The sequence below is a fragment of the Lepisma saccharinum genome, chromosome 4 (assembly GCF_977018435.1).
Source record: "Lepisma saccharinum chromosome 4, izLepSacc3.1, whole genome shotgun sequence".
In the NCBI taxonomy this organism is placed as follows: domain Eukaryota; kingdom Metazoa; phylum Arthropoda; class Insecta; order Zygentoma; family Lepismatidae; genus Lepisma; species Lepisma saccharinum.
Genome location: NC_139232.1, coordinates 82672081 through 82699323, shown reverse-complemented (window position 1 = coordinate 82699323; position 27243 = coordinate 82672081). Strand labels below are relative to the sequence as shown.

The window sequence follows — 27243 nt, the reverse complement described above, 5'->3', positions numbered from 1 at the left end:
CATCTTATAAACAATCAACGTGATACGATTTCACCCAAAACCAAGGTATCTAATATATTTAGTGTCAAATATAATTGTATTAATGTGAAGTTCCTTTCCAGCAGGGGGAAAAACTCATGTTCGAGTCAGTGGTTATTAAATGATTGTATATGGGCAGATATTTGCACTGCATCCTGTTTAAACTTTTTGAAGGATGTAAGGATAGGCAACGGGAATTGATCTTATGTGGTGATGTCCTGTCAATGAGTATCCAAGTGGGTGTGTAATTAACCAAATAGTTTGTTCGAGCTTGTTCATTTGAATTGACATCAATCAGTATTTATCTTGACATACAGGGCATTCTACATCGGTCAGCTGTTCAGTGTTGGGGAGCATTCTTTAAGTGAATACTCAGTTGAATGACAAATCATGAGTCATTGTTTGATGTTGAAATTTGATAAATAACTCAACGATCAGTTACTAGTATTGAGTTAATTGAAATAAATCAGGGTGAACAAATTGGGTAAATGTCAAGACATACACAAGGGCTGGTCAAAAAGTAAGAAAATGTAGGTAACACAATACTTCAATTGTAATCTTATATTTGGGTGGTATTTTTTTTTATGAACTTAATAGTAAGGATTGTATTTCAGTTATCAAACCAGTGGTCCGTTAATCCTGCTTCTAGTGCTGTAGGCGAGACACGCAAAGACAGTGAAAGTTTAGTGGAAATTGAAGGATGGTATGGGAAAAGGGGTTTGGCATTAGAGTTGATAGTCTTTGTGAAGCGGGTGGTTAGCAGGGTGAACACACCATCAGCTTAACGTCTCAATGACTGATGATTATTTCAATTTTATTGAATGAAACTAGTAACAGGTGGTCAAATTACATTAAACACTGAAAGATATCAAAGATCTTATTTCAAGATAAGCAAAAATTGTAAAAAAAAAAGTATATTCCAGCACAAGGCATCAAGTAGTATATTGGTCTGTTTTGTGCTATGTTTGTGCTTAATAAATTATCCCAATTAAATTGGTTACACTTAATTACAAACTAAATAAACTCGCTTAAATTTTGCATCTGAATAATGTATATAATAGAAAAAGTTTTAAGGTTGAGATGAACTAGAGATGGATACTTTGGTTTCTTTATGCATTTTAATTATTACTAATAACCATCATATCTTCTTTGTCTCACTTCTAGCAAGTCAGCTGCATGAAATTGCTACATTATGAAGTTTCTCTATTGAGGAGATGCAATGCAAAACATAAGGTTGTAGCTGCAGAAACCTCTTGTTCTTAAAAGTTTGCATAACCACAGTGTAAATTATATAGTGAAACAGTAAATCTTAAGAAAACCAGTCTACAATAAGATACACTATAATATTTTGTAATTTTCATGATGCATGAGAACTTCTTCATTCTCTTACCTGGAACAGGATGTTCCCCTGGTATGGCTTGTACCTTTGGTTTGTAAGGTACCATTTGAGCAAAATCTGGTTTGGGTAAGTTTTGCGAATCATCATCCATGTCCAATCCCCCAGACAATGGATGAAATAACTTCACCGATTTTGCAACTTCATTGTACCCTATTGACCTGCAATAAGAATGTTGGAAATTAAACTTTATATGTAACAAAGGGAAAAAAAAGGAAAAATTTAAATGTGTATGAAAATAAAAAGTGACAAATTATTTTCTTACAGGGTATGCTTTATTATTACATAAGCATCAGATGTATGTGGTAGTTGATTCATTTTTTCATGTGTTACTCATATATACGTACGTATATATACACATGCGTAGGCGTAACTCAGAGTTTATCTTCGGAAGGGGGGGGGGGGGTGGAAGTCGATTGATGAAAAGCATGCATTGTATGTATATCTCTATAAATACACACATGTGTGTGTGTATGTGTGTAATTCACGTGTATGCGTAACGCGTGTGTTAATGTGTATGTGTGTAGCGTTGCTATGCATCCAAATTTTTAAAATGTCTTCATCTGTTTGTTATGGAAGTTGTGAAATTGACTTATGTATATTCAGATCCCTACTGAAAATAAGATTTTGGCGCCTGCACCCCATGTTCGATAAAGATGTTATCTTCTTAAATTACACTTCTCTTCAATATTTGTGTGCAAAGGACAACTCTGGTTCCCTAAGGCATCCATAAAATATTATGAATTTTGCCTCAAGTACCTCTCCTTCCTCTCAGCAACATCTGTCGTTTCTTAGCTGTAGCAAAGAAGACTTACTGATTCAAATCGTCCTTTGATTTCCAAATATGCATTTGGCATTATTTATTCTATGTTTATTGAATAATTTACAGTGCGTTACTCTTCCACATATCGAGTACAATTATTGCAGAATGCAGAGAGTTGGCAATACATCACTTAAAAGAATTATTTTGAAGTAGTAATAATAAGTACAAATTTGATGTGACTCTTAAATAAATGGCTGTACTGCAAGCGAAGCGAGCAAAAAATTTTTTAGAAAAATTTCTTTGCAAACTGAAAATACATATTATTAATTAAACAGAGTGGCAATACTTCCATTCCACAGTGTCAGAGGCAGGAGGCCAGGTGGGGCAAACATGGGACGAGTTATCAATTATTTAGGTTCTCCAACTGCCTTAAAATTATATATTTTTTTATTTGTAATTTTCACAGCATTCAAGTCCCTGGTATCGCATTTGAACGAAATCAGTCAAGGCTATTTAAGGTGTATACCAAAATAACAAATTTAAAATTCTCGACTTTTTCATGGCTTTTTAATGACTTTGTTTGTTTTTCTTAACCTTCATTTATTCGACCCCTACTTAGGTAAAGATGTAAATTAGCAATTATGAAAATAAATATGTATTTAATGAAAAACTCCTACCAAAAGGCCAGTTAAGATGAAAACTGATTCAGTATTTAACAAGAGAATTAGACTTGCTTTATCAATTAATGCATCCTGGACTGTATTTGGCAGACTAGTAAGGCTCTGGCGTCTGGACTCACAGCCTGTATAATCTAATGTGGGGCTCATTCCCATCTTTGCGATTATCCAAAGGGAAAGAAAAGTGAAGTAACATAAGCAAAATCAAGAATTCATTGTGATAGCTAAAATTCTTAACCAGAAGTAAAATTTCTTCACTTCTTGACCTGCTAGTTGTTTCTTACTTTTTCCTGTCTTTCTTGACTGGACAAGACGTTGGAAAATACACTTGGTGCTGTGGAGAGAATTATATTTCAAGTACTGAACGAGCACAAGGCTCTATGGAATTCGGAGCAGTGGTGAATTCAGACGGGGGGAGGGGAGAAATTCCCTCTGGAAAAAGAACCTTTCCCGAAAATTTCAATAACCTGGTACAACATTTGGACAATAGCTGAGAAATTTGGCAACCATTTTCACTTTGGGTTTCTTTCATTTACTTTAATTTAACATAGAATGTACTTTTCTGCCTTTTTTCATAATAATATATAGGGAACAGATTTTAAGGTGCAACACCTTTCCAAAAATATAGCTGTTTTCACACTGATCATTTGAGATATATATATTTTAGGACATGGGATCAAGTATAATGAACACACTTTGTTGCACATTTTTGCACCTTTTCGTGAGATTAGCCCATTTATCCCCCTTTGATGCTTCAGCACTTTTTCCCTACCTTTTCTTTCGTGTTTTGTTAAAAAATTGGACAGAAATGTAAATGATTTTCCACTCTTCTTGAGCAGCTATATAAAATCCTATAGTCTTATTTTGTAGAGCAGAACGAGAGCTAAATGGTTTTGCAACCCCAATAATTTGCAAGATAATGTACCAAAACCTGCAACCTGCGAGAGAAAACACAAACTTCAACAAAACCTATTTGACAGAACCACAGTTCTCTATGTGGCATTTCATCACCATCTTTTTCCCCTTTCCTGATCATAATTTTGCACCTTGATTCAGTCCTCTATGTAATTAAAAGTCAAAATAATGAATTAATTATTATTGTTTGTCATTGAAACTCAACAATGGACACGTGTTTGCTGTGGAATAGTGATGACATGCTTGTGCACTCTTATCGTAATTTATTGCTATCACAATGACTTCTTGATTTCGTTTATTTTACTTGACCTTTCTTCCCCTTTAGATAATTGTGAATATGGGAATGAAATGTTGTAAGATAAGATGAATGAAGGGACAGTACAATTTAATTATATATCACAGGTTCCTGGCAATTTAATAATATTTTAAAATAGTGTTATAATTAGGTGCTTATGACATCCCCCCCGGGAAGTTTGATATCCGCTCCCCCCTCCCACCCAGGGAAAGAAGTTGCTGGATTCAACACTGATTCGGCATCTCACAATATTTTTTGTGAACCACATGTGCCTTTTCCCTTTTAAGAAAACAAAACATGATTGTTTGAATTAAGGTTTTTCTACGTCGCTATTCTGCCACTTTTGACTAATTGCTACAATGAAGATGAGTGATGATATAATGAAACTGATGAAGGGAAACTTACAAAGAACATCCATGCCCAGGCCGGGATTATAACTCGGGGTCCCTGGCATTGTAGTGCACTAGGCTAACAACTCCACCATGGAGATCGGGTATGTTTATTTGCACCAGAAACTGTAACATGGGGTTCTTCACCTCTCCCAACCTAATATATTTTTCAACAATCATGCGATCACTCTTCCCCAACCAGCAACAAATATCCATGAACATAAGACTAAATGCCGACATCTCCCTCTGACGTCTACAATCAAAAATTAAAAATTAAGAAACTAAACAGACGGTCTCTTCCCTCAAAGGAATTGCTTACTCTGCCACTAGCCTCTATTGTAAATAAAAAGGAGATCAGTAAAACTTTCCAATGAATTGGTTCTTAATCAGACTCAGTAGAGTAATCTTCCAGAGTGACTTCCCTTATATGGTACTTTCAGTAAAGGTTTTCTATGGAAAATCAATGCAAATGTTCTCCCTCATTACCTGCTGCCGAAACATACCTACTCGAATGCAGGCTGTTTTACACTAGACAATGATTGTGTCCTCTGACCAAGTCTAAATTTGCAAAAGGGAGTGGAAATTAGCTGAGGCACTTGAAATTCCAAGAACTTTGTCTGACCCACGTGCAGTTTTCTGCATGGCCAGTACCTTTGTCTATGGGGTCCCTAGAGAGAGATTAGTGCACAAAAACAAAAGAAAGTAGGCAGGGTTTGCTGAATAATTCTCAAACCGCAAACCAAAAACTGGTGTGTTAACGAATATCTCGGACTAACGGGAATTAATGTACATGGTCTGTACTTCTGAGGCGAAACAGATGCGCTTCACATGGACAAAAATTGAAGAAAGAAGAAATTTCCCAGATTTCTCATTCTTTATATTCGTCTCTCGAAGCAGTGATGAATTTGACTCGTCACTATTTGATTTTTCTTGGACCCCTCCCCCAAACCTTCCCCAGGGGGGTCCGGACAATGTTAGTTACGCCTATGTACACATGGTAGCTATGGGAGTACCATATTTCACTGCATAATCGTCACACTCAGTTTTTTGCAGCCCCAAAATTGGTTTATAATCTTTCACCACATAATATTCCCATAGTATAGTTCTGTTTATTACGCCACTTAAAAGATAAAACACAGCAGCACGAAACCAATGATTGCTATGCAGAATCTTCGGACACAGAAGATTAAATTTTTAAAGTCCATTTTCGCAACACTGTATTAAATTTTCTCAAGTGTAATACATCGACAATAATGCACAAATCAAAAACAACGAATGTGCTAACTATATTTTTCAGACTGGGAAAATGTTTGCTAAACTGTCACAAATAAATTATGTGAGTCAATTTGGACTATTCAAATTTAACACATATTCATGGATCTTAATCTTGAACCAAAGACAGTTAATAAGAAATGTATTTTAAGTAATATCACAATTTTTTTTAAAAAAATAAGCTTGATGCAATCATAGCACCCCATTCTTTGAAAAAAAAAAAAAAAAATTGGCATAAAAATTGGGCGAGTTTGCGGTATTCCCTTCTAGAAATGTACTATATAATATATATGCACAAAGCACACGGAAGGAAAGAAGAACGATTGGAAGCAACATTCTGATTAATGAAAATTAATTAATTAATTTTATATTATTTAATAAATAGTTTTGAAAGTTAAATTATAGAGGGGGATTTCAATTCTCCACAAGAACTACATGGGGAGTCTGACCACACTTGTTGATGGTATTTTAAATGAAGTTTATTTGGCCTAATAAATGACTTAAAGAATTGTTTGCAACTACCACTTGATGACCTATATATAATATAACGGAGGCTCTGTTGTGAGCAGTCCAATAGAACTGAAATAAATGTACCACCTTACATGAAACTGAACTCCATGCCCTTCAAATGTTTGTTTGTGTTATGTGAAAACTCTCATGCAGGCTACTATTCATTGTGCTTTTACTACTAACCCCCCCCCCCCCCCTTAGGTGGTAATGGCCCAGCTGATGAAAAAAAATAGCATAAACACAAAAGAAATCAATGATAACATGGAACCCTTAAAACAAGTTTTGTGACCAGATAAAAGCTATTTTATATCCCCAAAGTAAATAAAAGTTGTGAAACACATGTAAGTAAATCTTTACTACATTACTTACTTCAATTCAGCTGCTGTGCATGGGTAGAGGTCAAGAAATTTATATCTGTCAACTAGTTGTGCAGTTTCTTTTCCTTCAAATTCCTTGATCTGGAGAGAAAAAAATAAGTATACGTCTTAAATATTTTGTACTAACTCATATCAATAAGCAAACCAATAAATTTTCATGAAAACAAGATTAAGTAGATAAATACTAAATTCTCCCTACTCATTGATTCAGTCCTAAACACAATACAGTAGGACCTCGATAACCCAATGTTTTGATACAGTGTGTTCGTCTTGGCTCCTGACCGAGATAGCATGTGTCTGCAGAATGGGGAGGCACGGTGCGGATGATGTAATTTCCGACTAGTGATGTCCCGCTTATTTTTACGCACATATCTTTAGCATGCAGAAAATTGTATTTATATTGCATAATGAGTCCGAACCTGTGTTATAAGAGTTGGTCAAAGTGATGGCCAACTCCATTCACACATTCCCGGAATATTTTCATCAAATTTGATTGACATGTTTGTTCTGTTTGCAAGTTGTTTTCTTGCCATTTTAACCTGGCAGGATGCCTGCTGGGTAAAAAAATACCCAGAAGAAAAATACTTCTTAAGTCAGAATTTTAATTGTTTCAAAGCATGTAAATAATAATATCTTCAATGATGAACCTAAATTTATTAAGTTTAACATTTTTATTTCATTACGCAAAGATAAAGTCCATTCCTGGACACACTCGCGCAAACATCATTGAAAACAATTGAATAGCGCTCCAGCTCACGGCTCACACCATTCAACAGGGACGTTAATGTGGCAATATAGCATGACGTAATGGTCCCTTCTTTTATGCAGTGCTAGTGTGGCCAACTGTATTAATGAAGCACTATTTCTATTACGGAAGGACAAAGACAAAGTGACTGAGTTTTGTTGGATTGGAAGCACCACAGTCAAGTACCTGACTGGTTTGACGTTGTGTGCATGTATTGCGTGTGTGTATGTGAAAGTGCATGTGTTTGGTTAGTGAACGTTAAATTCCATAATGCCTCCAGTACTATTGCTCATATTTCATCACTTTAGAATTGCTCAAAAGAAAGACGTTATGTGGATGCATGAGCATTTCAACTCTTGGCTCTGTCACGTGTTCTTGTAGGAATTGTATGAAGGAAGGAAGCTGCTATTTTTGCTGCTTAATGCGATGCATATTGTTTTCTTTGTTAAAATTGGCATACTTTTGTGGCAAGTCCATAACAAAAGAAAAATCCACTTGGCTTATCATCTGGTGGCAATGTGTGTACTTGTTATTCTTTTCTTGTTATTGTTGCGGAAGCTGGCATCGTTTTTAAATGTACAACAAAGGCAGCCGACTGTCGCCCATCACAGAGAGGCAATAATACTGCTTAAAGAGGAGTGTTTGTAGTTCAATTGTCGAGGTTTAACATATTCAGAGTGCAGGTTATTAGTTCTCAAACCAGTGTGGATGGGCTTATTGGCAGAGAACAGTTAAAATGCCACCAGGTCAATTAATGCAATGGAAAAATAATACATTGTTTACTTTATTTCAAATCACACAAATAATGAATCACTATAAAGAAGTCTTCTTTGCATCATTTTGTGTAATTTTACGCATGTGTTAGTCCATATTTAGTGAAGTTTTAGTCGATATGTATGTATATATAAAGCCCCTTGTTAGCACATATTAATCCCAGCCTCCTTATAATGCATGGCGTTTAAAACTCAACATTTAGATAGAGCAGAGTTCCCTTATTTCCTTGTTCTACGAATAGCTGTGCTTCGGCGCACTGCACAGTGGGCCGGAAATATGAAAATGGGACAAAAATCTGAATTGGTGAATAGATACTTTACGTAGTCAGTATTTCTAAGAAAATAATATAATACATAAAATGCATTAAATGATTCAAATTCTGTAGTTATTCACATGATAGCAGTGCAAAATATTCAAGTAACATGTTGTGTACAAAGAATGCCCTGTGCTCATGTACTGAGAAAAACTAGTTTGTTATATCACATAAAATCAGTTAAATCCTGTGCTTGTTGACATGAACACACCATCAAATGAAGATTTTATGGTCCAATCGGTAGTGTGTCTGACTGCCAAGCCGGAACTCGAGTTGGATTCTTGGGGTGGGTGATCTACGGTCGGATTTCTCCTGCTTAGTCCTGCATAAAAGCAGCTCAGATTGACACACCATGTAACAAATGTGCATTTAAGGGTAACCGGGAAGGGAGTTAGGGGGGTCGGCGTGGTGCTCATCTCATTACCTCCACAAATAGCCGAGATCCTGAATATGTTGAGCCTCCACATTCCCCCATATTCCTTTATGGCACAGTGCAGTGGGCACGATGATTTTCACCTACCTTACACTACGAAATAAATTTTACTAAAGTACATTATGTTCATTTACTGACTGAGATAAACCTTAAATGATATTCTTTTTCCATTTCATAACTGCGAATAGGCAGGAGTTGGCAGCCAGTTTTCACCTGGTTGAATTTATAAGACACATTGAATCATTCAGCATGAACATTTTCATCCCACCTCATCCCACAAATTTTAAAAGTCAAAGGGAAGAAACATATGTCATTGTAACAGCTGAAAACGGCAGCGTATGAACATGCTTGTATAACAATGCCCACAATTCAGTAAATTAATTCATACTCCACCCACAGAAAGTACATACCTTTGTGATATGTAGAATATGTGCCACAGAAGCCCACACAGATAACGTTCTCATAATTCAACACCAGTCTTCATAAGTGAAACTGTGTGCGAGACAGCTGTGAAATGGCATTTAACAAATGTATGGGGTTTGCCCACCTTAAATTTCCATTTATGTTAACACCTGGAACTTTTTGCATTTTGAGGCAGCCCCATCATTGCTCTACAGGAAACTAATGGTTTAAAAGCTCTGCTTTAAAGTAGGAATTTCAATTTTTTTTCCCCATTTTAAGAATTCTGGCCCACTGTGCACTGTAGCGATTTTTCTATCGAACAAATTAGTAACACTGGTTCTCATGTTGCGCTGCGCCGATCGCAGCAGAGATATGTGTGTCGGCCTGTACATGAATAGATTAATGGATTTGTGAATGAAATAATGCAATGCCCTGAAACAGAAGACTTTGACCATTTCTTTAAAGCGTAAGTTCAATACTGCTTAACAGTTTTCATAACATTATTGTTACTACTGTATTGAGCAATGTAAGTACAATACTCATAAAAATACAGTATATCCTATTTTTTACATACTGCAGTATTTTGTTATATTGTTTTCTTTTGCCTCTTCTGATTTTTCCTAGATTTTTATGTATACTGTAGTCTGAGTTTTTGTAATTCAATATAGTCTTGGTCCTCTCCACATCGAATATTGGGACTCTACTGTTCAACTATACAAGTTAGAAAATATCAAATATATCTTTCAAGGATACATTGAATACCGTATTCTCGTGTCTATTAGCCGCATGCGTGTATAAGCCGCACCCCCTTTTTTGGCCTTAGATTTCAGGAAAATAAAATTTCTCGTGTATAAGCCGCACGATTGACTTTTTTTTTTTGCGTAGGTAGCCAATTTTCAAGTAAGTATTTTAAAAGTATTTTAACCTTTATTTTAGCGCAATGATCTACATATTAATACCGTATCATTCAGTTTCAGTCCTCAAAGCCCTTATTCACTGTCGTTGCTGCTACTCGCTGAAATATTTTCTGCACAAGAGGTATTGTCATCTTCATTACTAACATCATCATCCCACAACATTTCATCCTGGGTACCATCTAGGGCATTGGATATGCCGCACTTCAGAAAGCCCTTCACAATTGTCTCAGACTTTACACTTTCCCATGCTGCCAGAATCCATTCACACACTTGCTTGACAGTCGGACGTTTGAACTTTCCTGTTGCTGTAAGCTCGGGGTTTCCTGCACTAATCCAGTCATTATACAGACGCCGGAACGCAGCTTTAAACGAGCGAATTACACAAACGTCTAGGGGCTGCAGTACAGACGTTAGACCCCCAGGAATCACAGCTACATCCGTTTTCAACTGTTGCAATTTTGTCTGTATTGTGTCTGTTAGGTGACCACGAAAGATGTCCCACACCAGCAAACTCTTTTGCTTCAGCAATGCACCAGACCTTCTATTCCACACTTTGTCAATCCAGTCCAATACCAGTTCTTCTTCCATCTATCCTTTCTGCTGGGCACGTATGATAATACCCGGCGGAAATGCCTCCTTTGGCACATTCTTACGCTTCAGCACAACATACGGTGGCAGTTTCCTTCCATCCGCAAGAACACCCAACATTACAGTGCATCGTTGTTTCTCTCCGCCCGTGGTCTTGATCGATACGGTGTGCGAGCCTCTCGGTGCAACTGTGCTGGACATAGGCATGTCCCAGTAACTAGGTGTTTCGTCCGCGTTGCCGATCTGAGACAAGCTATAATCATTGGACTTTCGCATTCGAATCACGTATTTGTGAAATTCAACAATTTTCTGATCAAAGTCTGCAGGGAAATGTTGCGCAATTGTTGTCCTACGGCGAAGCGATAAACTTTTCCTATGCATAAAACGTTAACACCATCCCGCACTAGATCGCAAAGCTTGACGACTGATGTCTAACTTTGAAGCTACTTCACGAGCTTGAAAACGTATCATGTCTACGGTTACAGCATAGCCAGTACTTCTTCTCTCATTTACAAACGCCAAAACTACTTCTTCTACCTGTGGAAATTTGGCTCCTTTTCCACGAAATGTCTTTCTCTTGCCACTTGTTGCAGCAAGTTGTTCCTTCCAATTTCTCCATCGACGAATGTTAGACTCGTCCACATCGTAATATCGCGCTGCAGATCTGTTGCCATTTCCTTCAGCATATCGTATCGCTTGAAGTTTAAAATGAGCATCGTAGCTGATTCTTCTGCCAGACATCCTCCCTTTGATAGTACCAAGCTTGACCTCAGGCCCACAACCTTCTTTAACAACTTCACTTTACTGAATGGTTTCCAGATCAATACGACAGTAAGGATGATTCGTGTTCAAAGATAGATATTATCATATTGTTGCAAAAAAATATTTAAATATATCATATTGTTGCAAAGCCTGCTACAGATGCATTGTTGTTGGATTTGCTGTTAATGAATCCGTTATGTGATAAAGATAACAAATCAACGTACGTATTTTAGTATCCTAGCAGTAGCTGCACTTTCTTTCATTCGCGTGTATAAGCCGCACATGCTTTTCTTATCATTCGCATGTATAAGCCGCACCCCATTTTTTGGTCCACTTTTCGGGGAAAAAAAGTGCGGCTTATAGACGCGAGAATACGGTAGCGGTATATGTAACACTGACATTACATCACAACATCCCAAAATTTCATAAAAATAACTGACAAATATTTATTTGTGTTTGTACTTTTCTTAACAATTTTTGGCTAACCGTGATGATTAGAATGAAATTACGATTACTTGAAATTGATGAAAGGACAATCAGAAAGACATCCATTCCCAGGCCAGGACACAAAACTACAACACACTATAGCGAGATTGTGAGTTGATAACTCAATGCGTTTGGCCACTGAAAAATTTCCCAAGGAAATAATGTGACGTGTTAAAATGAAAATGAGATTTTTTATCTTTGCCATTTGATAAACATGATCAAAACATAGATACTGTACAATTTTTAGCTGCTATGATACATACACAGCAAGAGAAGCATTGGAAGTTGACAGGAAGCCATATCCCGAGACATAAAGGAATAATGGAAATAGTAATTGAAGAAAGAAGAAAATACTCTCGCAGGCATAGAATGGAGTAGTGTGGAACCTCAATTTTGTGTTTTTCAGGAGTCCAAGCTGTAAAAACTTAAAATGCAGGAAAATGTAAAATAAGAGGAAAATTTAATAACATTTTGCTACGTTGGGACCATCAACATTGAATATATGTGGGAAAATGTAAAATCTGGGAACGTAAAATCAGGGTTCCACTGTACATCAAAACAAATCACTGAAGATGTGAATTTCGAAAGAAACAAAGAAATGAAGACATTGGCAGATGGCAGGAACAAATGGAGAAGTAAGAACATAACATATACCTATTCCACAGCTCACCTTAGGTAAATATGAAGGTACTGGAAAGAAGAAAAGAAGCAGGAAAACACAAAATGCACAGGAAATAATGAATCATTAGAAACAATGAAAGAATTTGGGTTTTGCTGAACAAATCATTAGGTATTCATATACTTTTTGTTGGCAGATGATGCATGGTTTATAGTTGGAACAAATGGAAAGCTGGATAGTGTGCCTTACAAGCAATCTTAATGAAAATGTATGCATCATACTTTATTCTTGGGTACATACAATACAGGGTGATTATAAAGTATCTAAATATTTTAGTGATATCATGACAAAATACATTTCTTTTGCTAATCTATCAAGAACCTGGTCAACAAATTCCCTACTATGCACCAACAGAATGGGGTACCACCCCATTTTGCCATCATCGCTCGGGATCACCTAAACAAAGTTTTCACCGGTAGATAGAATGGTCATGCCTCGCAAAGGGGAGTTGCCCCTCCCCTCAACCCTCTTAGACTTGTTTCATTTGGGGGTTATCAAGTATAAGGTGTACGTGTTGAAGAATGACAGCGTTGCCCAGTTTAAAGAATTGATTGATTTGATGTTTTAAGTCCACTTTATGCACAGTAAGGCTAATCGGGACTGGACCTACAGTTTTTTAAAGTGGGATCCGAACCACTTGTGCCTCCACAAAGTATCAAACCCAGGACAGTTTAAAGAACGCTGACATCTGTGCCTAGACTTGAAGGATGGTCACACTGATTTTGTGTTCTACTGTGATATATGTTTCAGTACACATGGTATTTTGTGCAACAAATCCTGTTCATGCAGAAATGTATAGTGACTTTATAATCACCCTGTATAATGCACATATAAAAGGAGGAAAAAAACCATGACAAATTTGGCACTAGTTACATCACTATTTCTGGACATCAGCTGCTTTGTTGCCAACTAGTGTTCTCTTTCTTTTACTTTGATAATGCCAGTGGGAAGGCAGCAAAATGATTGCTAATTAGTTCAACTAAATGCATGCTGTGTGTTGATTTTACAGGTACAGAAAAGGTGAGAAACATTCTTTAGATGAGGGAAGTTCAGAGAACATTGTTACCATTGCAAACTACTTTTGTTGTACACACTCACAACATGCAAGTAAGTAATAGAAAAGAGTTCACACACATCAAATTACAGCACTTACTTTTTCGAGAACAGTACTTCTCCTCTTCTCCACTTTAACAATACTTGAGAGATCTCCAATATTTGATTCAAATTCCAGGAAGCGATTCCATATCTCTCTAAGAAAAGAAATTAAAATCTGGCATTATTGCATATTATTTACATATTATTTACAACCTTGGAAAATACAGTGCACGTACAGTCATCAGCAGAAGAGGATTGGAGATCAATTATATAAATTAAGCAACAGGAACAGTGAAAACTAAATGAGCTATGAAATCCTTAGACCTGCAAATCACACTACAAATGGGCACATTTAGGATGCAACTCTGAAACCTTTACAAAGCATGTCCTATTGGCAATCTTTTGTTCTAACATTGCATTGTAAGATATTCTACAGCATTTACCTTAGGTTAATAACATCAGTTTTCAGTAATAAATGCTAAAATGAAGAGAAAACGATTGTTTTCTAAAACATTAGAATACAAACCTAGCACTAAACATACAGCCATGAAAATAGGAGGCTGGGCAGAATTATGTTGGTGCCACATATGGGAAAAGTAAAGTGAGAGTGGGACAAAAGTTGCTGGTTCCTGCAGACTGGGCTGCATTGCCTAGTTTGACCTCTCTGCGACACTTTCAAGACCCATTCGATATAGAGCTGGTGATCGTGTGAATTGAAAGTTTATTACATGCCCCAGAAATGGAGTCCAATATCTACATGTCGGACTTCTCTTAAACCTCTGAACACACGGGGTTGTGCTCCAATGTGGCAACAGCGCAAAATTTCATGGCAGTGCACTTAGATGATGATATTCACCAATTTCTTTCATGTGTAGATTGGATAGTTGATTTACTTTCAGATTTCCCCATTTCCATGTACAGTCAATTTTATACATTTTCCGCATAATGCATTTAATTATGGATGGGACAGTTATTAGTCTAAATATTTAGCTTCTTTTGCATTGCAGTCATATTATAATTTACATTTACTAAGGAGGCCAATGAACCATTCACATCCTTCAAGGACCATTTGAAATTTTATATCAGATCGGTAGAACCCTAGTTATCAGTATTAGTTAATTTTATATTGGTGCTTTATTGGTACTGCCCAAAATTTCATATCGGTCCAACCCTATATTCAATTGCAATGGTCACGGTTGAGTAAAATGCTTGAACATTTCCCTGGATATTACATTTTCCCACACTAAGTTTTTCACCTTGGTCCCTGAAGAACATAAAATTGAGGTTTTACTCTAGTTGATTAGGTGAAATACAATGAACTTTTGCTGATAACTGTACCATTACTAAAACAAAAAATAATTTCAAACAACAGTGGCTAGAAATTTCTCACACTTAACCCACCAAATACGTAGGCCACTACAGTTACACCCACTATAAGGATACTTATTTTTTATGTACCAGGGGCATGTAAAAACAAAGGGTCGATTGGTTATTACAGAGAATAAAATTAAGCAAGAAAATTTTAATTTTGATGCTATACAAGTTCATACCCTGGCTATTTTTCTACATAGTCACCATAACAGCAATTTTGGTACCGTGGAACAAGTTTACGTAAACCCTCTGTGTAGAAATCTGTTGCCTGGGATCTCAGCCAGTCGAGAACTGATGTCTTGAGAACTTCACTATCATCGAAATGTTGTGAAGCAAGCCACTTCTTGAGATGAAGGAACAGAAAGTAATCACTTGGGGCCAAGATCGGGACTGCATGGTGGGTGATTAAAATGTTCCCATCGGAATTTTTGAATGTCGCAACAGTAAGGTCAGCTGTGTGTGGGTGGGCGTTGTCATGAATAAGCAGAATTTCAGACCGTAATATTCCTCTTCACCGGTTTTGGATGGCACGTTGCAGATAAGACTGTGATGGTTCGTCCCGGTTCCAGGAATTCCATGAGGTAAAGGTAAAGGTAAAGTGCTCCCCTGTGCATAGCACCACGCCATGAAGGCGTATAGGGGGTGTGGGGGTAACGCCCCACACTTTCTTGATCCGGTCGTGAGTGGGGGTGATGTGATCAGCATCACGCCCCTGACCGCCTTTACCCCCCAGGGTTTCCCCCAGGTACCCATGTTATTCGACGCTGGGTGGGCGCCGGGGCCGCTTCCAACCTTAGAAAAGTTCCCGGATTTGAACCGGCCGGGGATCGAACCCGGGACCTTGAGCATGGTAGTCAGACGCGTTACCGACTGAGATGAGGATTACACCCTTTTGGTCCCAAACATATTGTAGGTTTGTGCATGTTACTCACTATTAAAGGAAATAAATACGTTAAATAGTATTGATTAATTTAACTACTTACGTGAGTGAGTATGGAGTCTTATTAGGACAACGTTTCTGAGGTCAGACTGCCTCCTTCATCAGGTTTGTGGATGTTTCTAGGCACAGAGCATAGTGCCACGTAAAAGAAGTGTTGAATGAGGATTTGGTTAAGGGTAAAAAGACTTACAAAAACTCTGCCATATTCCAACTTAAAAAATCTCAGCATGTCATAAAAGCAGCAGAAGAAGAACGAGAATTCACTTTGGATTGGTGACGTAAGAGATAAAGGAGGGACGGTTTATAGGAGGGGAGGTAGCTTTTTCCTTCCAGTTGAGGTGGAGGCTGCTCACCAGCCGGAGTAGGTCTCACAACCAGCTTGGGCTCGTAACGGCCACTTGGGATCTTTTTTTAGTTATTTTAATATAAGTGTAGAGTATTTTTACGAAGTTCTTAACATGCTGAGATTTTTTTAAGTTGGAATATGGCAGTTTTTGTAAGTGTTTTTAACCTTAACCCTTAACCAAATCCTCATTCAACACTTCTTTTATGCGGCACTATGCTCTGTGCCTAGAAACATCGATGAATCTGATGAAGGAGGCAGTCTGACCTCCGAAACATTGTCCTAATAAGACTCCTTACTCACTCACGTAAGTAGTTAAATTAATCAATACTATTTAACATATTTATTTCCATTTGGTTCCAAAACACGGTTGCCATGATTTTGCAATGTGATGGTGTTTGCTTGAATTTCTTCAGTTTCGGTGAACCGGAGTGACACCATTGCATGGATTGCTGCTTCGACTCACTAGTGACGTACGATATCCAGGTTTTGTCTCCAGTCACTATGTGAGAAAACAAGTCATCCCCATCCTTCTCCCAGAGGGCCAAACAATCACATGCTGATTTCATTCTTTCATTTTTGTGAGTGTTTGTCAACATTTTTGGCACCCACCTTGCACACAGTTTGCGATAACCAAGATTGTCCATTACAATTCGGTGCAATGTTTGATCAGACACTTCAGGAAACTCCTTGCCTAGATCAGTAATGGTGAAACGAGGATTGGATCGCACTTTCTCATCAACACGTTGCACAAGGTTGTCCGTCTGAACACTAGGCCTGCCGCTCCGCTCATCATCATCATGAACATTTGAACATCCTTTGCGAAAAGCATGGCACCATTGTCTTACCTTTCCTTCACTCATTATTGTTGGTCCGTAAATGGCACACAATTCCCAATGAATGTCAGCTGCACTCAGTCCATTTTGCGTTGAGAAATCTAATCACCGACCTCATCTTGCATATGGCGGGATTTTCTATTACAGCAGCCATTTCAATTTCCTGCTACTCGCACATACGCACCTCCACACTGAGAAATATACCTCTGTTGCAGGCACAGAATACTAAAGCATGCTTTCGTGCACGCACAGCTTTGTCAGTGTTGCCAGTCCCAAGTAAAAAAATTATCGGCCTTCTTTTTTTTTTTACATGTGCCTTGTATGTGAAGCATGTGGGTAAAGACATTATGATATACGTAGGCATTGGGTAGTAAAATGTATAAAATACAAAACAGGGTAGGCTACATAAAAACTGAGGTCAGAAATATATTCTAGGGAAGGCTAAGTGTATTAGGAAGTATGGAAAGCAGAATAACAGTGTACATTTTCAATGTAGAGTATTTCCATATGTACATGATTTCAATCGAAACATTTTTAAAGCTTCTCAACTTCAAAAATTTTCAAAAGCAAACTAATTCTTTCAGAAAAACAAATCATATCCTTGACTACAGTGGCGATTGGGTTCCAAAACCAGGGGGCAAGCTGCCAAAACTGAGGGGGGCAAAGATAGTTTATTTCCCTTTCTAGACAAGGTTTACCATAGTGGAGGGGCAAAAGTGGCAAAAAGTAGGGGGGCAGTTGCCCCCATGCTTGACTAGAAAAAATCATGTGGTGTGTTATTTGCATTTCCGGTGAAAGGGAGGGGTGAGATAATACAGTGATTTCTCTCAAAACACTTTATTATGGTATCCCTCTAAGCCTAAAAATTGGCCACCAGAGTGGGGATGCAGTATCCACATGGGGAATAATTCATCCTCATATCTCTTCTACAAATCATTAAAGGTGCATCTCCATACAAATTGAAACTGCTATTTTTAAAATTATCTCTTTTCTGGTATTACGATATTTATATAAAAAATGGGCCTTCTGATGTCAACATGATAATGTCATCACCTTGTAAAGGCTAAAAGGTTTAACATACTTTGACTCATGCCCAGCACTCCTGTTGACAAAGAACGCACTGCAGAAGACAAACCAGGTTAAACCTTCTGGTCTATAATTAAGGTGTCCCAGGATCGATACCTGATGGAGGCACATAATGGTTCAGATCCCACTTTAAACTGTAGGTTGAGTCTGTGCATAAAGTGGACTTAAAAACAAAACTCAAACTCAATTATAATAAAAATCCCTATACAGTTAAAGAATTTATACGAAATAGAAAACACTCAAATGTAGAAAATATTTAGCTCAAACTGACCTACTAATTATTTTGTGTGAATAATTAGAGGCATGAATATTTTGTTTTTGACGAAAACACTTAATGTGAAATAACACATTGTAATGTTAATTTTTCATGTTTCTGAAAGGTGTGAGGTGCATTTTCCTACCCTGTTTTGTCACGAAATAATGCAAAATGAACTGCAAAATGCAAAATAGACTCAAACACGATATTTGGAGTTTATTTACAGACGCAACACTTTCTGAAGTCAGAATTATCCTGCAAGTTATGCAATTTATGGAAAATTGCTTAATTCTGCTGTAAATATTTGAGAAGCAAAAATGGATCCCTTTATACAGAAATAAAGTTAATCTTCTGGTAACGACATAAATGTGTTATTAGAAGGGATATGTTTATTTTGTGTAGTAATTGCAGTTTTTAAATCAAATTTAGGATTATATTCACAATTTTAAAACCAAAATGTCATTTTATATACCACTTTTTCACCACTATAAAAGCAAAATTTTATTTTATTTACCTCTTTTGAAATTGACTCAGTTTTTGTACCGAAATTTTGCTTTTTTATTTACCAAAAATATGTGCCTCTATGAATAATTTGTCAAATTTGTTCCACAGTTAAAAGATCAAAGCAAATTATGAGAGATTTCTGCAAGGATTAACACAATTTAAGTATGTATAAGAGTAACAAAATAATACTAAAATAAAAACTTTATGGTGCAACAGCCCATTGAATATCAGGGCCTGCTAAGTGATTTTTAACTGGATGATGCCTCTCAGGGCAAGTCCAATCACTGCTACTATTCAGCTTTCTAGACCACAGACTGCTACTTCTTTTTATGCAGTTCTCTACGTGCCCTTGCAATGCTGGGTCAACAAAGAAATTTTTTAAACTCACACTTGGAAAGGAACCTGTGACTCCAAATGCAAGGGCATTAGCCATTTGGATACACAGGAGTTCACCAAACAAGATTCAAAATCAGAATTTCCTGTAAAATAATTAAATGGTAAACTAGCAGCAAAATGGTAAAAGCAAAACTGCCATACGCATTTACCTACCTACTGGTAAAACAATGCACTTTTCAATGTGCTATGAATTCAACATTTGTTTTACAACTACAGAGTAAAAAAACTTACACTGACTTTTCTGGTTCCAAATTTCCAGATGTCAATACCCTCTCAAATAACACTCGAGTATTATTGTCCTCTGCAAAAGAAAAACAAAATCTCATGTTAAGAGAATACTTTTAATTTGAAAATAACATTGAACTTTTCTTATATTAAGTTAAACTTTATTACAAGAAAATAAAAGATTCAATACGAAGAATAATATTTATATGGACAATTAGAGCTGGAGTTAGTCACTATATTTATAATTGCCATGTTCCAAGGATTTCCATGAAGTATTGCTCATGAAAAGGAAGAAAAAAATACGCAGCTTCGAACCATTAAATTTCATTTCTAGCACGGATACAATACAAGGTCTGATGTATTACAGATCTGAAATGGTTGAACACAACATTAAATTATGTACTCTTTTTCAGAATAGTATGGTTTTTATTAAGAGTTTCATGTCTTCGTGTCACTGACTTTTATCTAAATGCAATCTTCGAAAACTCTTGCGAATGCAAATATTAAATATTCTGAATATTTTGATATGTATGGGAACTGATGTGCTACTTCCACTAAACTTATATTTCACCTTTTCCATACCATAATCTGAACTTTCAATAACATGTGAGTAGAGATGCACTTCCACAAACATTAAGACCTATGTAAACTGATATTCAGAGACAAAACTGGTAGTTACATGCTATTTTGCACTGGTAGGAAGGGAGTAGAGTAAAATAAATCACTCTTCTTTTTGCATTGTAATTTTAAACATTAATCAACAACCATTATCATTCTTATTTTTTATGTCATACAAAGATATTGCAAAATACATCAATATCAACAAGTTAGGATTTACATCAAAAGTTGATTCTATTTCTAGTAACTTTACAGGCAGTTGTACAAAAATACAATATATTTATTAAAAGTTAAAAATACAAACTTCACAGCACTACATAAAAGTACATTAAAACAGGGTTATACTAAACAGCGTTGAGTGGTGTAAATACTTCCATGCAAGATTTAATATGGAACAAGCAGAATACAATTTAAATTATAAAACCAAAACATTTGGATTACATTTATGAAGAGAACAGTAAATACTTGTGTAGAAAATTAAAACTTCAAAGCATAAATTGCAATAGTAAAGAATCAAGTCGCCATAAATGTTTCCCCTAATGGTTGAATTGGTCCTGATGATGAAGCATTGTGAGATGACCCTCCAAGGTCCTAAGACATGATACATTGCTATTTCTTTTTATGGATCTTCCTCAAGAGCACTCTTTGTTCTGCCATTGCCTCAAGATCTGTTGGAGCTGAGAGAGGAGATCGTCTGAGCCTTTGATGGTGTTACAGGAGACATGCTGAATGCAGGCTGGAGTCTCACTTACTTTACTCCCTTACATCTGAGAGTATTAACAAGATGCTTCAAATGTCACCAGTGGTTTGATTATTTAGCGTGTTTTCAAATTAATATAAATTAAGTAATGAGATATGTATTAGAAGTACAGCACATACAATTTGCAAAAGCTTTAATTTAAGCTATCACACACTTTACAACAAATTCATCTGGCAAGGAAGGGGATGCAAGTGTTGTGCAGTTCCGATTTCTATGTAGTGTGTTGGACAGTCGATATAGAAATATACATACCACAAAATTTGTAGCTGCTATGGACAATAGGCATAGGAGCTGTGAGCCACAAAACGTAGATTCTTAGAAAAAAATCTGCCTACATATTGACCAGACCTTTGGCTTTACACAGACATTCAAATGGCTTCAGTAACGTTTTGGAATGACAAGATGCAGCCAAGCACCCTTCAGGGAATTTTGTAAGGTAAAAGGTAAAGGTACCCCTGTGTGTGTGTGCACACATGCCATGAAGGTACATGGAGGTGTAGAGCTCCACATATTCTTGATCTTGATCATAGTTGGGATGATGCGATCAGCATCACGTCCGGCTGCTTTAACCCCCCCCCCCCTTTCCAACAACAAGTACCCATTTATACGAGGCTGGATGGGCCCCAGAGCCATGCAGAAACAGGGAAATGACTGGAAAAAATCCTGGTCACCTGTCCCGGGATTCAAACCTGGGTTTTCCTGCATGGTAGCCAGAAGCAATACCAACTGAGCTACCAACGTTCCCTCAGGGAATTTTGTTCTCTACTTTTTAGTGGTGATGGGAGCATGTGGTAACTACTGCTTCGTTTCTATCAATTCTATCCATTAACAATGGACTTCGGTCTAGAAGTTACCCGTTTCCTACAGATTTGCACGTAATGGACATAACAGCTATTCCTCACATCTAATACACAACTAACAAGCCTGCACACTTCTCCTACAGCCTATGGTTCATAGCATGTCAAATTGGGGCACATGCCTTTAACTAAACTGGTATTAAAATATCAGATACAACCATACAAACCCTTTCTTATGAGTGTCTATTGGATGAAGTTATACTATCACTTTCATCACCTCTAGTCTTTGTCTAAGAAAAGTGGAGTTCACTACAATATCAGAAACATAATGTAAAATATTATATAAACCGGAAACCGGAGTGAAAAATTCCAAGATGAATATGTAATCATCTCCATTAAATGAAACTTGAAAAATACAGAATAATTAATTTCACAACCTGCATATGGTGAAATATTGACATTATCCACATATGCAGAAACGCACACGCATACATAAGGCAAATGTTAATATGTACATACAACTAATTTCGTCCTTTAACAAAACATACCATTCAAGTGAGATAAGTAGTCTATATAGCATAAAATGTAGTCCGGACTGTCACCAAATTTCTTCAATCCAAGTTCGAAAATCCTGAAAGCAATGTTTTTGTCTTTACTGCAGTAGTATTCCATCAATGCTGCAGATACATAGACATGAAACCTTGACCTGACATCTTCTCTTGCACGTTTGAAGATTGTGCGAGCAGATTTAATTCCTTCTGCTCTCCTTGCAAACTTCATGTATTGCACATATGCCTGCAATAATTTAAGGTAAATAGTTAAACATAATATAGAATATTATGTATGTAGTTCCTCAGTTTTAAATAGTGCTACTTTTCCTTATACACATGTACAAATTGACTGGCACCCATGCTTTTTTTACTTAATTAGTGACACAAGAAAATTACTGTAATTGCTACATCCTGAAGATTATTTCCAAACTAGGGGGAGAAAAAAAATCTTGACACTAATTCTCATTCACGTTTTACATGTAGACCATAAACATATTATTTGCACCACATAGAATGTATATTCTCAAAATTTCACTCTTGGTTCCATGCTTGATGTTTGTATTTCTACTTTTGATATTTTTACGTCACATTTCTGCCACTTTTGTGATGATGAAGATGTGTATTGATTGCATGGAAGTGATGAAGGGACATTCACAAATAACACCCATGCCTACCCTGGGACTAGAACCGAGGAACTTCAGTAGCGAGATCAAAGGCTGACCATTTCATGCATTTGGCCACCTATTCAGCTGCTTGATGTTCAAAGACATCATACTCCCACATTAATTCACCCTGAAAATGTTGCAAAACAGACCAGAGATTATGTATTATTATTACATGTGCTATTGTTCTAAATAAATCATAATTTTTCACGTTAATATACTGTATTTTCGATACATGTAACACTATATTTAACTAATATTATCCTTATTTTCCACTGAAATGTTTATTTTATGTCTCTATTCATAACATAATTTTCTGTGTTACTTTCATTTAGTTATTAAATTAGGTGCACATACAAAAACAAAAATTGGGATCAGAGAGAAATGTAAAATTGGCATATTAGGGTCATGATTCAGTAAATGGTCATCTGATATAATACTTCTTTCACATAGTAAAGTTAAGGCTGCGGAGTCTTCTCCTACTTAACCATACAATGATTTTTTGTTTTTTATTTGATAACATCTGGAAGAGGATATATGTGTGTATATAATTTTTAAATGAATATCTTAATTCCTTGTTTTCCTACAGGTTTGCTATTACACAAAAATATATCATATGGAAATTTTCTCTGGATATCAACCACGTCAGTTCCAAACAAGCTTCCGAGTTTTTGAGGGTGAACTTCAGTTTTGCAAGATCAGGACCCTATCTGGGAACTCACCTTGTCGATATACTCAGATCTTGATCATCATTTGCCACTAGGAGCACTGGTGTAGTCAGTTCATCTGCTGTGTTTGTTGAACATGCTGGGTTTCACTCAGCAGGAGTGCATCACATTCAGCTCCTGTTACTGCAGCAACTGAAACCCAGTGTACACAACAAACGCAGCGGATGAACTGTCTACACCAGCGCTCCTAGTGGCATGCAGGGAAATGACAGAAACCGGAAGCCCATCCAGCAGTGAAGCAACAAGTTCCCCAGCAGATGGTGGCAGGGGTCAAAGAAATTAATACAACCATAAAAAGTAAGTCTCGCTGATAAAGTTAGTAATTCAATTACATGTATTGATGATTTAAACTGTATTATTTATCACAACATTCTTCCAGTATTAAACAACAAATTCATGCAAAATGTATATTTTATGTTACCAATGTTGGATCAATATCTAAAATCTCCAGAATTTTGGAATATATTTGATGGACTTTCTCATATTTCATCCTTCCTTCCTCAAAATCTGCATACGCAAAGTACAGAAGCATGTTTTTCTTTAAAATGGAAGATGTAGCCCGCTCATAAATAGCTGCTGCTTCATCACTAAACATTTTTGAAGCTGTAACATCCTGTGGGGAGAAGAAAAAATCAAAGTATTAACATTAAAAATGTAACTGAAATGTAAAATATATTGTCTTAGCTTGGTAAAACCCAGTGTAAACATTGAAATACATGAACAAATCACAAGGTTTTGGAAATATCATAATTTCAGCAGTGGTAGGTAAACAATGTTGTTTTCCCACTGAACAAAATTTGCAACATGCAACAAAATTGCATTAACTTCATGAAATATAATATATGCTATGCAGTTGAGATTAATAATAGTACTTCAGTATAGATAAAGAACCCTCATGAAAAATGTTTGCATATGCAAAGAACAAACTCTTACTAAAATATATACATGAGGTGGAACCCTGGTTTTATATTTAATGTTCATGGTCCCAATGTAACAAAACATTAGGAATGTTTTGGACACTTTGCATTCAATCATTTTTGTTTCTTCAGCCATGGGTACAAAAAAACAAAGTGTTGAATTATGTTGCAAATGGCACACTAATAACTAATAATTTATATTCCCATGCTAAATCAAGATATTTTATGCAACCTTAAAATAAACTAAATGTTTACTCTTACAAGAATAATTCTTTAAATAAACTATGTTGTGCTTATTTTGTTAAAAATAATATGTTAGTGAATAAACAATAATAAAATTTCATAAGGTTCCAGATAAGTAGAGATGGAAGCTCAATCTGCCTGGCAACTTGAATAGATTAAATCAATTTGTTTTTATACAAAAAATATCATTATTTTTTTCATAGTTTACGACTGTTACTGGCATATAAACCTTTGTAAAAGTTGAATAGATGGTAATAAATCAATCACAATAATTCACTCTATTAGAAGGCCCTGTAGTCAGTTTGTACTACTTTCTAAGAAGGGGTGCTGTTATATACTTTCAATACATTGATAATATTTTTTTAACAATTCATTACTACACTAACCTAATTCAATTTCATCACAATTTTCATCATTATTCTTATTTGTACTATGCCTACGGTAAACTGAACACAAACATAAATTTTAAAATAATTAAATGAAAAGGGAAATAGAAATTTTCTTTCCCACTGTACATTATGATATCACTTACCCCTTTTTCTGTCAGAACTTTTGAACTCTGTTCAAGAAAAAGTGCAGCTTCGTACCAAATATCCGGGTGGTGTCCAAGGCATAACAAACTCTGCTCATATGCAAACATCACCCTTCGTGTGATCAATGTTTGATCTTCTGAGCGTAGTGGATTTGACTTTTCCCATGCTATGTACTTTTTCCACAGTTCAACCTGTCATATAATAAAAAAACAAGAAATGTATACAAATTACTCTCAAATATAAAATGACAAATGCATACAAAAAATAAATTTAAGACAAGCCCTGGAACATTTAAATACTCTGTCAATCACTTGTAACTGCTGTGCGAGAAAATATATTCACAATATATTTCTTACTGGGCAGCAATGAGAGGAAGCTTACATTATAAGGATATCACATGGTAGTCAAGAGTTTGAACTTTAGGTTCAGTTTAGATTAGCCTTTTGTGAATAAAGTAATGTTTAAAATAAAACAAGAGAAAGCAGTTGTTTCACACTGCAGCCAATTACAGTACCTGTCTGTGCACATATACTATCTACATTCCTTCCACTCAAGAAGGTAATTTTGTTGGAGTCGTATGCCAGATCTAGAATGTAAACATAATTTCTCCTTTCAGAATTAAAATCTGTCACTATGTAAGGTATTTTTCAATGTTAGTGTTGCTTAGTGCATGGCAGTAAGCAGCTGTGCATATATTTCCACAATAAAATAAATACTTTCTCCAACATAAAATTTTTATTAAATTTCACAACATTCTTATGCACTGTTCATAATGTAACTTCAAGCGCAAATAGATCTGCAAACAATGCACGACTCTATTTTAATATAATTAAGCCTTGTTTCCATATTAAAAAGACCCTGATACAGGGTTGAAACGTTACCTGTTAAGTGTTTTTATCTTAATAAACTGCCTTGGTCAGCAACTTAGTGTTTCTATTTTAATATTTGGCTACCTTTAGAAACAACAAAAATATTGTATCCTCAATGTCAATCCTATTGGATTAAAACAGTTTTGGTTAACATTATTAACTTTAAAAACTAATTAAATGATAGCAAATTTCACTTTGGATTAAAAAAATGACCTTTCACTTGAAGATTGTCATTATGAATGTTGTAACCATTTGTACTCGGACATGTTCTTTCTTCATTACTCAGCTAGTTATGGATTCAACATTGACACATATACAGTTAAAATGAATTGAAATTTGCAGCATTTGGAAACAATGTAAAACTAAAGAACAGTAGAAAGTAGAATGTGTAAAGTAAAATGCTTTTTGAAATCTAAGCATCTAATCAATGTAAAAACAATCAGCCTCACACTGCTAAAAGAAAGTTTCATGATATCCAAATTTAAAACTTGTATGCATGGAATAATTTTTTAAAACATCAAGAACTACCTGTTTAAATTCTTCTGGATGTCCAGTAGGTGGTATACTTGGGTTGTTTCTATTTAAGCCTCTTGTCACAAGCTCAAACTCTTTAGCTACTCTCCTAGCATTCATGTAATCACGACTTCTTTCTATTGCCATCTTCTCTGCTATAATTGAATTGATATTTTGTTCAAAAGCCATGTAGTCCTTCCAAAACTGCTCTATATTAACCATTGGATTGATCACACCTCGTTGGTAAACCTGTGAAATAAATTGAAAATTATAATGAATATGTAATTTG

General features: G+C 36.1%; 1 protein-coding gene across 3 annotated transcripts in view; it reads right to left on the bottom strand.

The window, feature by feature from the left end:
- The window catches only part of su(f) (cleavage stimulation factor subunit su(f)), a 156299-nt gene that overhangs the window by 7922 nt on the left and 121134 nt on the right, over positions 1-27243 (bottom strand). For 2 of the 3 annotated variants that reach the window (XM_083120872.1, XM_083120874.1), the window contains 8 exons: positions 26970-27203; positions 25572-25763; positions 24301-24492; positions 22487-22733; positions 19770-19839; positions 13865-13961; positions 6605-6693; positions 1409-1575 (listed from right to left, as the gene is read on the bottom strand). In XM_083120872.1, the coding sequence (XP_082976998.1) occupies positions 1409-1575; positions 6605-6693; positions 13865-13961; positions 19770-19839; positions 22487-22733; positions 24301-24492; positions 25572-25763; positions 26970-27203 (1288 nt within the window). The remainder of the gene's footprint in view (positions 1-1408; positions 1576-6604; positions 6694-13864; positions 13962-19769; positions 19840-22486; positions 22734-24300; positions 24493-25571; positions 25764-26969; positions 27204-27243) is intronic. The other variant, XM_083120873.1, reaches the window with a different exon arrangement.